This window comes from Gavia stellata, chromosome Z (genome assembly GCF_030936135.1).
Source record: "Gavia stellata isolate bGavSte3 chromosome Z, bGavSte3.hap2, whole genome shotgun sequence".
Classification (NCBI taxonomy): Eukaryota; Metazoa; Chordata; class Aves; order Gaviiformes; family Gaviidae; genus Gavia; species Gavia stellata.
In genome coordinates, this window is record NC_082637.1 from 24,258,989 (window position 1) to 24,275,364 (window position 16,376).

The 16,376-nt window shown below is 36.5% G+C and overlaps 1 protein-coding gene across 1 annotated transcript in view; it reads right to left on the reverse strand.

Moving 5' to 3' along the window:
• Window positions 1–323: 323 nt before the first annotated feature.
• ADAMTS6 (ADAM metallopeptidase with thrombospondin type 1 motif 6) overlaps window positions 324–16,376 on the reverse strand; it is a 147,230-nt gene continuing 131,177 nt past the window's right edge. Inside the window, exons 21-24 of the mRNA XM_059833778.1 lie at window positions 14,302–14,506; window positions 7,766–7,942; window positions 6,499–6,655; window positions 324–433 (exon numbers count right to left, since the gene is read on the reverse strand). Of these exons, the coding sequence (XP_059689761.1) occupies window positions 324–433; window positions 6,499–6,655; window positions 7,766–7,942; window positions 14,302–14,506 (649 nt within the window). The remainder of the gene's footprint in view (window positions 434–6,498; window positions 6,656–7,765; window positions 7,943–14,301; window positions 14,507–16,376) is intronic.

The following is a 16,376-nucleotide window of genomic DNA, read 5'->3' on the forward strand; positions in this document are numbered from 1 at the left end:
TGGTCCAAGGAGGTAAACAGACTATTGGATTTAGTCAAAAGAACACAAATGTTCCACAGTAAGCTATTCTATATGAGTTGTGTGCATCTTTCCAATTTGGCATCCCCTCCTTATACTGTGTCCAGCACTTTGGATTAATAAATCCCACTTCACAGAAGTTAAAATAATATTGAAATCCTGTCAGCTGGGGCTGACCAGTGGTTACGTTTTTCCACAGGGTAATGCGTTTGCAAGGACGTCAATCTCATTCCGCTGTGTGGCTCTCTTCGATGGACACTCTTCCACATGATAATAACAAGGCACATTCTTGTGCTTTCTGTGGGTCAGTGTCCTTGGCAGGTCTTGCAGCACATCTGTCTGAAGTATGCTCGACTGCAGAACTTGAACTTCAGCACCAGTGGGCAATATGCCACTTTGTTCACATCTTTGCACTCTAATAATTAAGAGCATTAAAGAGAAAAAATCAGTAATAAAAATTAAAGTACAAAGAAAATTTGACATTTAACATGCTGCTTCTCTATCCATCCACCTTGCCCTCTTTTTAACTACTCTTTCTAGTCCAGCCTAGTGCACACAATATATTTCAAAAAGCCATAAAAATGTTTCAGGGCTTCTCTCCCAGACATTGAGAAGTATGCCCACTTTGTCTTGGAAGAATTATCATTTATTGGGATAAATGATCACTTTAGACAGCTAGGAAATGTGAGTCATTTTTCTTACAATACTTTTATGGCTTCTTTCTCAGGAGTTATTTTATCCATCCATGAGAGGTTATCCAAAATCTAACACTATTCACACTATTTGGTACCATGCCTCTGCATTTGTAAGAATCCTTGAAATAGACTGTGCATTGCAGCTAACAGGGATGGAGAAAAAGATGAGTGTTATGAATAAAGGCACCAACAGTGTGAGTTCAGAGACTGGACTGAATGGTGGATTATACTTTAGGCTTGGTTCCACACACCCACAATTTATTTTATGCAGGAAGAAAAGCCATTTTTATGCCTGTAATAGACATGTAAGAGCTTTTTTCATAGCGGTGTTTTCCCTATATGCTGGGCTTACTGCCTCAGCAGCCCTTGTCATACTGGCAGGTAAGTCTCCCAGGAAGGGAGAACAAGAGTTCAACCATGCGGAGCAAGGATTCCTTCTTTTCCATCCCACACAGGTTGTATCTAAAGTGACTTGTGGGGGTATATTGCAGTAGCACTGCTGGAATATGCTATGGTTCTCCTCTGGCTCAGTTTCCTTTCTGTAGAAAGAAGGTGGGACTAGGGAATGGAACAGTTTGGTCCATGCCCAGTTCTTATTCTGATACAGCTGGAGATACTGCTGTATCTGAGAGCGCAGGGGTACACTCAAGTTCTACAGCTCAGATGTTGCTGATGCAGATTTCCTTTGCACTGGAGTGAGTATTGTGACAGATGCCTGACAGTGGCTTTTTAGTTAAAAGCATTTGCGCAGTTCCTTCCAGACTGATATTAAAATAGGACTTTGGCAAGGAGCTTTGCTTCACGTGTAGGAAGATGGAAGAGATGTATGTGGAGAAAAAGTAAACCCTACAAGTTTGAGTTACAAAAATTAAGTGATGGGAAGAATGAAATTAGATTAATTTCTCAGAAAACTATTTGTCTCAAAAGCATGCTGTTAAGTTTTTACTCTTTTAAGGTTGCATTTGACACTGGCTTCCTCCTACAATCTTTCTCAAATTACAACAGCTATAAAGAAAATGTGACTAAAAAGGAGATGAACTAGCAGTGCTTTGACCATTATTGTATTTTGTATTAATTTGATATCTAGAAGACTGGAGGCCAGGACACTGTTGCTCCAAGGCCTGACAGAACAACAGTCCTTGACTCTGAGATGTCTGTAAGCTAAGTATGAAAGAGACAAGAGACACAACAAACAGGTAAGAAAAGAAAAAAGTAATGGTGAAACAAACACAATCAGCATGTACAATCATTCAGCTACTCCAATCTGTCTTCCTTCTACATACAATCTCCTAGTATATTATTTTTGCTCTGGAACAGGTAGTTATGGACAGTGTGTTCATGTTGTGAACAGACTGTAGTAGCAAGTTATGTGCAGATGAGAATTTTTAGTATTTGAACCTAGGAAAGCATTAGTGAGGCTGAACTTCAGGGTCTGTACTGAATGGTATTTCTGATAATGGCAATATGCATGCTTTTAGCTAGATAAGCAGAGGTCATGAAATGATTTAAACTTTCATTTCATTAACACAAATATAGTGCTTTCACTGCAATTTTTTTACTTCACCTGCCCAATGTTTTATGTACTACATTTCTAATTTTTTAATTCTCAATGTGGAAACAGAATTGGATGCCAGGAGGAAAGACATTTGGGGAGCTGGTTGAAACAGACATATTTCTCTATCAGCAATCACACATGGTCACTGTGTTTCACTCAGTTTCAAAAACTCTTCCCAAAACAGGTCAAATATCTTCCAGAAATATTTCAGGTCCTTGTGTTTGTGAAGACTGGGAATACAGGAGAGACAGATGGTGAATTATAAATGAAGTGAGGAATAAAAAGGTTCACTTGATCTTGATGAGATGTAAAAAGCTCACTCAATCCCAAAAATAACCCTCATACACATTGTATTTAGTTAAATACAGGTAAAGCCACTAACTGCATTTTTGCTAAAAGTAGGATTTGAAATTATCCTATTTCATGTTTCTTTAAGTTATTATTCCTCTTAACTGAAACTGGACCCTGTTCAGCCAATGCCATTTGGACAGCAGTGAGACAATATTCTGGAAGTTGCCCACAACTTCTGTTTTAAAAATCAGTTTTGAAATAGATATGGTGGCTGACAAAGTAGACGATTCTTCACAGGACTGTGGTTGAATGGAAGAGGTTTAGCAGAGCCCGTTTTGTTCCTAGTAACTACTGTTAACAAGTTTCAGTAAGCAACATGTATTAAACTCTCCCTTCCTGAACTTTGTGGCTAGATCAGACAATATTATGGTATTAAGTATCATGTTACAGTAATAGAATCACAGAATATACTGTGCCTTCAGCTACAGAGACTGCAGAGACACACCACACAAAGTACAAGGAAAACTGAAATGACATAAAAAGAGATAAAATAGTTTTTCAGGTAAAGTTTCAGACTGCCTTTAGCAGTCTAGATTCAGCAGACATATATATACTTAAGAGAATAAAATAATTCTGAATACATTTCAAATCTTGTGGTACATGCTGCCTATAGTTCACTTCCAGCAGCAAATGCAATGTTACCCTCATCAGTGGCAGCCCATCAAAACCCTACCCTCTATTCTAAATCACCAATGAAGAGTTTAAAGAAAACAAAGAGCTAAAGCAGATGTAAAATGTGCTAAGATATATCATAACTTTCTTTTACTATTTCTGTATCACCATAATTTTGACTCTTATTTTACATAAACAACCCATACTTTCCCCAAGAAAGTGCTTCCAAACTTTACCAACATGATCATCATACCGCAGAGTGTCTCAAGCTTCCTCAAAAAGATGTATGTTCTTATCTTGCATTAGCAAAATTAAATTCTCCAGAAATCGTTGAATGGGTTCCATAGGCTGTAAGCACTGGAGTTTGACAAGTGAAGGGAATCAGGTTTGCTGGGGTTTGAAATAGGAAGTGAATCCCCTCAGCTAGTCTGACCCTGCTGCAAACCGATGACCTGTTCTTGACGTTGCTTTTGCCCCACAGCGGGGCCCAAAGCACAAGACAGTGCTACTAGGTGGCATGTGGACAAAGTCTCCGTGCGAAGCAAGTATGCTCTGCTATGCACATGCACTCCCCAAGGGGCAGAACCCTCCCTCTAAAAGACCTCACTCCTTCCCTGAAACCCAAAGACTGATACACAGTTCACATCCCACTGCACCTGGAGAGAGACAGAAGCGAATGTACAGGCACAGTATGCCCCTCTCACAATTACATTCACAAGGAAATACCTGAACTCAAATATTTCTTTCTTAGAAAGTATTACCTTTGCAAGAATAGCTGTGCTCTTTAGGATTACTTAGTTCTTGAAATCTTACAAGCTTTCCATCATCTCTAGTATGCTGAAAAAGATATTCCTCTCTGTTTAAAGGCTAACACTTTACTAAGAGGATTTTTTAAGGCAGAAAATGTGCAATACATGCACAGTATTCTGCAAATCCTCAGTTTGTGTTTCTTATATTCAGTATTTAATAGCAGCTCTGAAATGTGTATAAATTAGAATATATATTTAAGAAATCCGTGCAAAAGCATTGAAAAAAGTACCTTGAAGACAAAAATTTTGTCTAATTTTGCGATAGGGCACCCTTAGTATTTCATGGATTGCAGCAAGGTTCTTCTGAAAGGATGTAAGTATTTTAAATTGTATTTACATTTACTTTTGAGCCATTTGAGCCACTTAACCCCTTACAAATAATCAGTGGTTTCCAGTAAATACCTTCAATGCAGGACATAAACAAAAACGGGATGCTAAGTGGCAACGTGCTGGGAACTGTATCTATTGGAGGAGATTGTGCTGTATCTTTTTCCCCTCCATTCTCCCTAACTGCGTTAACAAGGCTTCATGGCTGTCAGCAAGGAGCTGGCTCACACCTGGCCCACTCAGAGTGCAGGCCAAATTGCTGAAGTCCATCTGGAATACTATGTAAGTGATTTTCAACATTTTCTATTTGTAGATCCCAAAAATTTTCCAGTGAAGGTGTAGGTCCCTGAAAAACACTATTGCAATCAAGCTTACTTTTCACAGTTACCCTGCACAGTTCCACTGTAATGAAGTCCATGACCACCCAGCGTACATTGATCACACACAGAAAACTTCTGCTTGTATTAATCTACAGGAGATTAGCCTATTTTCCTGATAATATTGAAGAATTACTAATGTAATGACTATAAATAACAACATCTCCCTGTCATCTTGAAATTAAGAGGAGACTGGGACTAAATCATGCCCACTTATACTTTATTACCTTCCTTACTTCGGAAAAAGTCAACATCTGTGTTTGGAAATGAAATATCATTTAGCCTTTGAGCTTTAAAGGGCACAAAGTTTCCTAGATTGATAATCATCACGTAAAGATTATTTGAGAGCACTAAACATAAAATCGGGAATTAAAATAACCAAGGAAAATTCTATCACGAAGATGTTTTTCAAATGACAACATGGGATGATAAGCCTCTATTTAAAATTAAAACTTCCAAGCAGTAAATTATGGTGCTTATACACTGAATCATCAGTGTATTTCTGGGCAGACTTTAGTATGCTCCCATTTCATCAGAGACATCTCCATTTGACCAACTTTTATAACAACTTTGAATCTATGGCATGAACCTGAATGGATACACTAGGTATTGAATGAACACTAAATTAGGGCACATTGTAACATAAATTTGCCTTTTTCTTAAAATTTAAAATCAGAGTATTTGCTCCATATAAATAGGTTACTGAACTCCAATGTAGTTGGAGAACCTGTGCAAAAGATACTCCATTATTTACTGCACAGAGATTAGTTATGTTAAAAGGAGCAGTGTTAATGACATTACAGTCAAGTACTCAAAATTTAGGGAATATCAAAATTTAGGGAATAGCTGTTTTAGAAGAACTACTATCGCTGTGCAATCTTTCTTGATTTTTGGACATGTGTGTTTTGGTAATTTTTTACTCCTTTTCCCCTTCAACACAAAATGAAATGTACTTACCTGGTGAGCAACTATTCTAAATTTTTACAATCAATGAGGAATTTTTATTTTTTTTTTACTGCGTAGCCCTCCAATTCTACTTTGAAGACAGCATTTCCTAATAGCTTGGCTTGGACAATTTGTGAGTTTGGATCTGGAGCCTTTCATAAACATTAATAAGCTTATTTTGACATTATTATCTAATATATCCTCTAGCAAAAATATGTTATGATGAAGCTAGTTAGTATTCTGATTAAATTAGACTGTATCATGTAAAAAGTACTGTAATTATTTCAAACAGGCATTACAAATCCAAGAAATTAAAAGTTAATTAGAAGAAGCTAAGTAAGTCGAAGTAGAAGACCAGGCTTGTAGCACCATGTAGCATTAAATCTGTGGTCCTAGTCTTTCAATGAACATGTAATTAACTACATTGTTATGTTGATCACTGATTGAGCAGGTAGAAGGTCAGTGGATGAGTAGTATACCATGGTTCCCCTGCTACTATGGACATTTCCATTGAACCAATAAAGAGACTGGAAAACTAATCACACAAAACAATAGTATTTTGTCCATAACTTAGGCTATGTATTTTTAAGGGTGTAAAAACCTGTATTTAAGGGTGTAAAAACCTGTATTCAGGTTTTTATTGAATTCACCTTTGAACTACAACGACTAATTAGAAAATAGTTGTAAAAAATTAATTCACAGTCTGAGAGATGATGTCATGTAGACTTTTATTAATAAATTAATGCAGTAATACTGACCACATCACTTTATCCTTTCCAGAATAAATTATATTAAGATTGCAAACTTACCTTCTGTGTTGGAAATGGGAGTACTGTCACATTTACTTTCACACTGCTGCATTGATGGAGGTCTAAGTGTTTCTGGACATTCGCTGGATGCTTGTCCGGTGTATGAGAGGCACTGCACTGTTCTCATCTGTTGCCCAAGACCACACTGTGCAGAACACTAAAAATAAGAAAGATAAAAAAGTAAAACAACTTGGATCCAATTTTTAAATCTAAAACAAGAAAACAGCAAAGCAATCAGGAACAGTCCACATGCACAAATTTTAAAGAAGACAGGCATCTGAAGAGTTTTGGTTAATACAGAAAATAATTTTCATTAAACAGTTTAGAATTTTTCTTTTTTGACAGTATATGCGAGCACTTGCCTTTCAAAGAAAATAAAACACAATGCAATGTTGGCTCCCTGAACAGTTCAGATTTGAATATAATTTAAGAATATAATTTACACTATTTCATATATCACGTCTGAGTTTAAGTGCATGTTTTCAAGAGAGAAATAATCACTTTAGAATAAAGAAGATAAACCAAGGAGAACAAGAATTCACATCTGCTACAGGACTTTTTTTCAGAAAAAAAGAAACCATCTTTCAAAACAAAAATACTTTGCTGTTTTAAAAAGTTCTTTAATTTCTATAACTAAATGGTGGTTTTAGTACACTATCAATTTAAGATAAATGCACATCTGAAAAACTAAAGAAAAACTAAAAGAAAAGCTGATTAGACTCAAACACCACAAATGATTGTCCCCTGGTTAGTTAAGCTAAAGTGTTTTATTTTCATTAGTGGCAAATTACTCAGCAAACTTAGAAACTAAAATAGCCATTTATTATTTTTAAAACAGGCCATTGATCATAACTGAGCTGCAAAAACATAAAGAAAAAAGGAAACTCAGTATATCATATTTATAAACACTGCATAATGGTAGCACTATTCAGCCCGTCCTGTAACAATTTAGCTCCCTGTCCTGTAATTCAGCGTGTTTTAAAAATACTAAACCTTGCAACATTACTGTATCCCAGAATCCCCTTCCAAAATAACTGTAATAAGAACTATTTAATTTTTTAAAAAATGCATATAGAAACTCATCCAGTAGAAACTAGACTGCTGTCAGCAAATCCTTTATAGTTCAGCAGACAACTATAATTCAGAATCACATTTCAAGCTGAGACAAACTGGAGAAGCTTTTGTTTCAGTCATGGAAACCATCTCTTATCCATCTCCAGCAACACCTTATCCTCAGAAGGTGCAAATGTGTAGGAGACTATCTTACCTGTCCCCAGTCTCCAGTAACCCAGCGAGGAGGAGGACATCGGCCTAAACTACAGCGGATGCGGACTGGCGGCTTGCTTTCCTCTTGGCATTGTGCGGCTGGAAAAGTTTTCAAAAGATCGCTGCTTTTGCACAGAACAATTCGGTGTTTGAATCCTGGGCCACACTTTGGTGTGCACTGAAAAAATATTGATATAAATATATAGTGAAAATCTCAGTAAAAAGTCAGTTAAAGTGTCAGAAATGTTATTATGTAAAACAGGAGAATATATTTATGGTCTTACAATTAAACTATAATCACAATTTTCCCAAGATGATAATAATAACTTAAAATGTTTAGAAACACAAGCATGCTGACTGGTGATTGCTTTATTAAGTTTTAATTAAGTTTTTATTAAGTCTACTTTGCTGCAAAGTAGAAAGTTCTGCCACAGAAATTAAAAGTAGAACTCTCTGTTCTTAATACGACCTTAGTACAGACTCCCTCCACCTCACTTACAGACACTGAGATACAATGAACACGTTTTTCCTCAATAGACATATGGGAAGATAAATGCTTTATTGGACTCCATAGAAACCAGACAATTCAGATAGAAATACTGCACCCTCTCCTACAATGCATGCAGTTTTAGAATTCCCTGTTGGCATGTTAACCTTTATCCCATAAGCATATCTGCAGTATTTGGACTAGAATCAGTTTCTGATAGCATAAACTTTACATACAGATTATGCTAAACCTGTCAAGAGTGGAACTGCCTTTCATACAAAAGCAGCTGTAGAGACAAAACATTATCTGGGAAATACTACTATGTGGAACTGAAGCAATATTCAAGAGGTTGCACACCAAAGGCCTTCCACACATCCAAAACAAGTCAGTATACAACTGGGAAAAAAAGAAAAACCCCTAAGATTAGTTTTCAAAAAAAATACTTGAGTGATCCAAACTTTACTGTTTTATGCCCAATCTTGAAGCATCTCTGCCTAACTTGAAAACAGTTTCACAGTACTACGTAAGATATCAATATTCCCCATACATAGGTAAAGGAGTAGGGGTGGGTGGGTAGGGGGGTATGTGTGTATATACACCTACCTTAAAACAAGATCTTTAAGAAAATCTCTCAGTGGAAGCCACCTAAACTAGTCAATACAGAATGCACAGGTTTATCCTAAATTTATCTCCACTTACATTTAGGGTCTTAAACTGGGCTGCAAAGGCATGGGTCCTCCATTTGCAGTTTATAATCCAGAACTGCAAAATGGATATATAATCCCCTTCCTTAAGATTTAACCTTTCCTTCCCTATCCTTTTCTATCCTTTCCTATCAAGCTACTGCCTCTGTATCTACAGCAGTCAGTGTTCAGAATTCTGATACAGAATAGCCAGGTTCAATCGTCCTCATACTGAAGGGGCTTTAAACCCAAATCTTGTGTACCCTAAGTACCTGCCTCCTAGAAAACTAGGGGAAGGAGAGAAGTAAAAGAAGAAAGTTCTCTATCTCTCTGGCTGAACTACAAAAAGAATATTAATGCTAAATAGAGACCAAAAAAGAATGACAACGGGTATGTGAGGTCTTCAGCATCATGATCATGACTCCTCAGTTCTGGTCCAAATTCCATGGAATGTTGCGTGTACTTTCTCCCACAAATATTTCATGTAAAATGCATGACTTTTAAGCAGGAACTAGAAGCAAGTGCCCCTTCCTAGCTGAGTGCTTACACATCACTTGTGCTCAATCTCTTCTCACTGAGCATGCTGTCAAAAGCAAACAGAAAAGAGACAAGGTTGAAAGGACCTTGTCAAAAATGTCAAAACCCGATGTGCCTATGCTGTTTCATAATCTCTAGAATGTGTTAACAAATAGGCAAGAGTTTGAGGATCAAAATTTGAGTTTAGGTGCATCCATTTTCTAGTCCTGCTTGAAGACATACTCTTTTATCTATGTCTAAGCTGCCATCTGAGAAAAATCTTCTTTCAGCAACTGGTACTGGAAGAAAACAATGTCCCTTAAAAAACCACTTTTTTGGAGTCATAGTCAAAATTCCACTTAATAAGATGGACTACACCCTGTCCCCAGAAATGAAAGTGAAGTAAGGAAATAGGTTGCCTACAATAATACTGAATCACCAAAAATGAAAAGCATCAGTAGAATTTAACAAAAAATGTATGTCTCCAAAACAAATGCAAGACAAAATACCCAGACAAACAAAAACAGGAAAAGGTGTCTTCCATTACTAAATGCTTCTAGAATTTTTGACTCACTCAGTGGAAGTCATGATTAATGGCAATATGAATGCAAAATAAATGTTCTTGTCTGATAAGGCTCTTCTCAAGAAATCCTTAGATTATTTTTTGCCCATTTATTTTATTATCTGGAAAAATATAAAAGAAGTAATTTACAGTGGGCAGAGTAATTCAGTCAAAGCTCAACTACTGCAAAGCATAAAAAATTTTATGGCAAAACCGACGTTACCCAAGAATGACTACATTCTGCTGGGCAAGACACTGCTAGCTTTAATTACTATTCAATGAAAGCACTTTTACATTCTCCTAAGGACTTTATTTAATCTCTGTGTTTCCGAAATGGTTTTGTTTCACTGACCAAAAAGATATAGAATTTCTTGTTAATCATCACTGAAAAGTAAAAAAATGTGTAACTATATTGATGCTCAACAAGTGCATTAGCATATAAGAGTTCTATACTTGTTTAATTTGTATCACGTATTGCCCAAGTATGAAAACAAAACTTTAGAACTTGTATTCCAGAGAAAAGTAGCAAGGTTTGCCATTGTTTTCAATGGCAGTAGCATTCAACTCCTCACTTTGAGTTCACTCTTGCTTTCATTTTCATGCTTCTGTCAGAAAATCATATAAATACATATATATAAATTTTTATATATCTATTACAACGGGGATTTTAATACATTATATTTCTGGGAACCCCGAACAGAAAAAAAAAAAGCTATTTTTCTGATTATATTAAAATGATATCATCAGTCAAGCCAGTTTGCCAAGCTACACCAGGCAAAATTCATACCAGAAAGAAGCTGGTGTTTTTTCACAATCCTGATGAAGTACCATCACAACCAGAAGCTTAGCAGAGCTTGAATCTTTAGATTAGAATGATTTTGTTCAAAATTATAACACGCTCCTGCTGTATAAAAGGTTGGATATGAAGGCCTTAAAAAGTTGTTCAAGCTTCTTATGAGGGTGGCAATGTTGATAGCTCTACGGATGATGCATTAGTGAGCAATGTCTTGAGGAGGTAGCTAAAGGGCAATGGTATATAGACAACGTATATCTATGGCTCTAGAACTTGTCACATGGATACTATTATTTGTTACTAGTGAGATGATGCCTAGATGTTCCAATCAAAAATAAAGTACTGTGATAACGGATGCAAAGAGCTTACAAACTACCAATGCCACAGGTGTGGTATGATAGAGTCTTCAACTGAACATCCCCTCCCACTCATCCATCCTTTCCTTCTCACTCCCTTCCTTTCTGCTCTAAGTCAGACTCATTTTCAAATGGCTGGAATACACTGTACCTTTTCAGGTAGGGACAAGGACCCTTTAATACTTTTTCTGCCTTAATTTTGGTGCCCTACTTCTTGTGTGAAACACTGGCTAACGGTAGGGTAAAAAAATATTGTTCTGCATGTAGAACAACACACACTTTAATATTCACTGTGCCACTAGGCTTCTTGAGGTCCTGATCTACACTGAGAAAACTTGCTGAAAGAAACTGCTTTTCTACAGGTTTCAGGATATAAAGCCAACAATTTTATATAGAACTGATTCCAAAAAATATCTGTTATCTTAAACTGAATAAAAGTAGAGACAGATTGATGTATAATCTGGGACTGACTTACCTGTTTTATGATAAAGGTTTATTAACAAAATCTGGTACAAGTAACAGGAGATTCAGAACATAAGCAAAAGCATCTGTCTAATAAATTAATGAAAACAGAAAAATTTCAGAAGTTCGCATTATATTTTAGAAGATTTTTCTTTGATATAAAAGCTCACTAAAATGGCATTTAATTCATAATTCCTTACAGAACAAAACCAGCTGAACAGCAAATTGACGCATTTTTCTTTTGTTCGAAGAAAAATAATTTGTATAATAATAATAATTTTAAAATTGTCTACAGAAGTAGTTCTTCAGCTAAGAACAACAGATGGAGATTATGCAAGTGTGAAATTCAGACAGCAAGGAGGTGAACAACAGCAGCCTCCATGACAGCTCACAGCACTGTAATTTAACATGCAGATATTACTACTCTTAAGTACTGCCATAATGCTTATATTATTATTAACTAATAGCAGATGGAGTCTCCATCCTTGGATATTAAAAAGCTGTCTGGACATGGTCCTGGGTAACTGGCTCTAGGTGGCCCTACTTGAGCGGGGCGAGGCTGGACAAGGTGACCTCCAGAGGTCCCTTCCAACCTCAACCACTCTGTGATTTAGTGAACTATATCACCTGCATTAACAAATTATGGTAAAAGCTGTTCTGTACCACTTCTATGGGTGCTCACAGGGATGCTAATAGGCTTCCTTCTTCATGCTTTGAATTTCCAGAGACTGTAACAACTTTAGAAGCTAAAAGTATTTGCACATAGAAGAGATCTGTGCAGCTACAGGCACATCAACCTTCTTTATAGTATCCAGTGATATATCATTTACTTTTAATGAAAGACTGTTTAAAGGCAAGCAAGTACACTGAAAATGGGATACAATGAATCATGGGTATATCATTGGCAGATCATTCCAGTTTATTCTAATAGCATCCTTTCGTTTTTTTAGACAAAGGAAGTGGAACAGTTCTAACCTACCTGGGCTTCAGTAAAGTATTTGAAAGGGGGATGAACTGGGTAAAGTGTAGGATTTGAGAGATGCTACCTGCAAAGACCTGCTAGGATCAGTCACAGGACTAATCTGATTCATATTTCTTTCCAGACTACTTAATGATGTTCATACAAAAGCAGTTTCAGTTGTTCACTGTTTCTGAAATTACTGGAACTAGCAGATAGCACAGGTAACTAACTGACTTTGATGCTACAGAGGTATGCTCTACAGAAAGAACTGGACAACCATCAAGACGTTAATAATTGAAATGAGGTGAATTTTGGCAGTATGACATGCAAGAGCATGCATTTCGGGGGAAAAAAACCAACAAGAAATTAAAAAAGAATTATAAAGATCTGGATCTATTAACAGAGTGTAAGATGACTTTACGTAATCAGTGTGTGATAGCTGTGGAACAGAAGCAGCTTATTTAGGGTATACCGATACACTGTAGGTTACGGGTATTTTCAGTAGAGGCAGGAAACAAAAGAATGAGGTACACGTGACAACTCCTCTGGTACAATATATACATTTAACTCTAGTCATCCATTCCCAAAAGGATGACTTCAAACTGAAACATGAAAGCAGAATGTGATCAAGATTAATTAATTTCTGATGAATCCCTGGAAAGGAAGAAGGGCTGTTTCAGATAACAAAAGCAAACAGACATAAACTGGCATGGAACTAGAACATTAAAACACTTCTCGCAATTCAAAGATTGAAGTTCAGGAATAGTTTTTCAAGAAGCAGTGGGACAAACCCGCAAATTAACTAATTCTAAAACATAGTTTAATCAATTTATGAAAGGGATTATATGATATGGCTGCATTTGACAGCAAGGACACAGACATGGAAACACAGGAAATCCTAACTTGTAAGTACTCCAAAGGGTACTTTGAGATAAAAAGTAGGGTGAGATGGGGGTCCAGGATAGCAAGGATTTGAAAAAGTATACTGACATTTTTGCACCTTGATTTGCATGTGATGCAGTCCCGTTCAAATGTATCTGCTTTTCCTTTCAGCTCCACTGGTTCACATTCTTAATACTTGAATCAGTATAAGGTGTAGTATAAGCTTGGCTTATACTTTCATTAAGTATGGTGATACCTGCTATAGTATAAGCCAAAGCTTATACTTTAATAAAGAGAATATACTCTTTAATGAAGAGAATACCAACTTTCAGGTTGGCCTCTTGAGGCATGTTGCTAAGAAAGGTGATGCTTTACATCAGCATGGTTACTTCAGAAAAAAAAAACCCACAGTTTATTCTGGCTTCTGATATTGTAAACCCATCATCTCTACTATCCAGCTATTTGCCTGTTCAAGAAACAATGGAAATGGAAATTGCTTTTTTCTTTAAGACAGTTATCTCATACCAAATGGCTATTCTAGAGTTTTTTTGTTTCATGGGGTCTTTTTTTACTACTTCACTATTCTATTTCATATTTTACTATTTTTCTACTTTGATTCACAGAAACAGGTCATAATCGCTTGTCAGAACAACAGAACTGACAGCACAGAAGGAATGAAAAAAGAAAAAGCTGCTTCAATACTAAATCTATGAGGTTTTGAATTTCTTATTAATCCTTTACTTGGCAAGCAGTGATAGAAAATGTACTAATATTCCACGGTCAGAACTCTTGTCTCCACTATTACAAATGAGCTAACACAGCAAAATTTCCTTACTTCTGACCAGTCCAAAGTGACCCACTGTGGGGGACAGGACTGATTGTTACAGGGCTCTTTTTCAATAGGTCGGTGTGTTAAACAGTTGGTATTGTCCAGCGTCTCCTCCTCAGAAGGTCCAATCTTTCTGATACAGAGAACTGTTCGTGAACGCATTCCTCCATCACAAGTCTTACTGCATTCTGACCAATCTCCTATAAACCATCTGGATAGAAAAAATTAGGAGACTCAGTTAATGAATGCATTTCGGAAACAGATCAGATAACTGCACAAACCCAGAAGCCAAATAGTTTAAATTACTAAACCTAAATCATCATTAACAATACACGTATTCACAGTGAAATGGTCTTTATTATTATAATAAAGATAATATAATATAATTTATGCCTCATGCAGTTGTATCTTCCAATAATAATACTTCTTTGTATTCTTCTAGAGCAGCAATTTCCAGCCTAGGCTACAGCAGTTAGAAAGGACTTGAGCCTGACAAAACTGCAGCTATTTAAGTACATTTGTACTGGACTTGCCTGGAATTATTCCTCTGAAAGTGGTTTGCAACTGGAAATGTTTGGGAACCACTGACGTATGTTACAGCACAAGTTAAAAACCAAGACGTTTGCCTCTCTAGTATCATTACAATAAAATAATTTGATCCCAAAATTGGGCTTTCTGAGAGTTAATTCTCATCTGATTATGAAACATTTCTAAGCTTTTTTACAAAAGGCTATACTGAAATGCAAAATATTCTTATTTATTAAAGTAAAGTGAACACTAGTAAAACTGTATTCATCCCACAAAAAATTACCTCAAGAAATATTTAAAAATTTAAAGCACTGCATGATGGCTGCTAGAGGGAACGTCTGAGTGTTTGCATGTACATAGTAAAAGTCAGGAGTTGTACAGTATATTTAGATTACTTCGTGTTGCCGCAGAGATTAAAGCAGCTGTTAATCTGGCTGTAATGTTTTTTTGGTTTTTTTCTACTGATGAATGGTTAATGCAGCTCAATTCACTGGAAATATCTCTTCACATTGTCTTCACATTTGGTTTTCAATATTTCCTATGTTGATTAGATACACTCTCCTGAATGATCCTTGCAAAGGATGAAGGTGAAGTCTAGTACGCTATCCCGTTGCCAACATGCCAAAAATGCCAGGCATGTCAGTCACTGTGGATGCTCCTGGAGGTATGCTTGGAGCTGCCTCATAAGATTTGTCATTTTCTGAAGGCTCTGTCAAAAAAACATGCGCTGCTATCCTGTCTTGTGTTACAGAATGTGTAATATATTCCAGTATGACCCTAGATCAATGCAGAGATGCAAACAAATATGCCATATTCTGTCATTAATTTCCCAGCAAAAGATAATTAATTTGTGATTTTTCGCCACCAAACTTACACTTTTACCACAGCAGGGAGAATTAGAAGCTCTTTAGAGCTTCGGAAAGGCTGAGGTGTTAATTTTTAGCTTGTACTATGATTTACTTAAATGCATTCTCAGATACCTTTTATGTTTATACTGTATGACAAGACAGTACTGTTCGTGATTCATAGAACTATGACAGTTACCTGTATCAATTCTTGAAATCTGGAACTTCAAGAGTTACTTATCATAGCTGCTCAGGGACATCAAGTATAATGTAACTGGCTTTCAGTTAGGAAGAGTAATATTTTCCTAACTTTTGGTATACACCACAAGGAAAGCGAAATTGTGTTAATTAAAAAAGGAAGTATTTGGCCACTCTGTGTAAAGAGCAAGTCTTACTGGGTGACAGATCTTCCAGCCAAAAGGATCAAAATGCTATGGATAACTATCTGTTATTTGAACAGCCTTCTTCTAGACTACTTACATGATCAGGAATCAAGAACCCTTCCTTAGGAGTTTGGCACTTTGTATTCACTCTGTGGGGAACATCAGAATGGAGGCAGATATGGGCTGAAGTGCTCTGACATATTCAAGCAGATGCTGATTAATACACAGTACCCACTTTCAGAATCTTGATGATTTGAGTTTCACCATGTTCATCAATGTCCCTCCTGTACTGACTGGAGAATCCAGAAGTGTCCTGTTTTGTGGG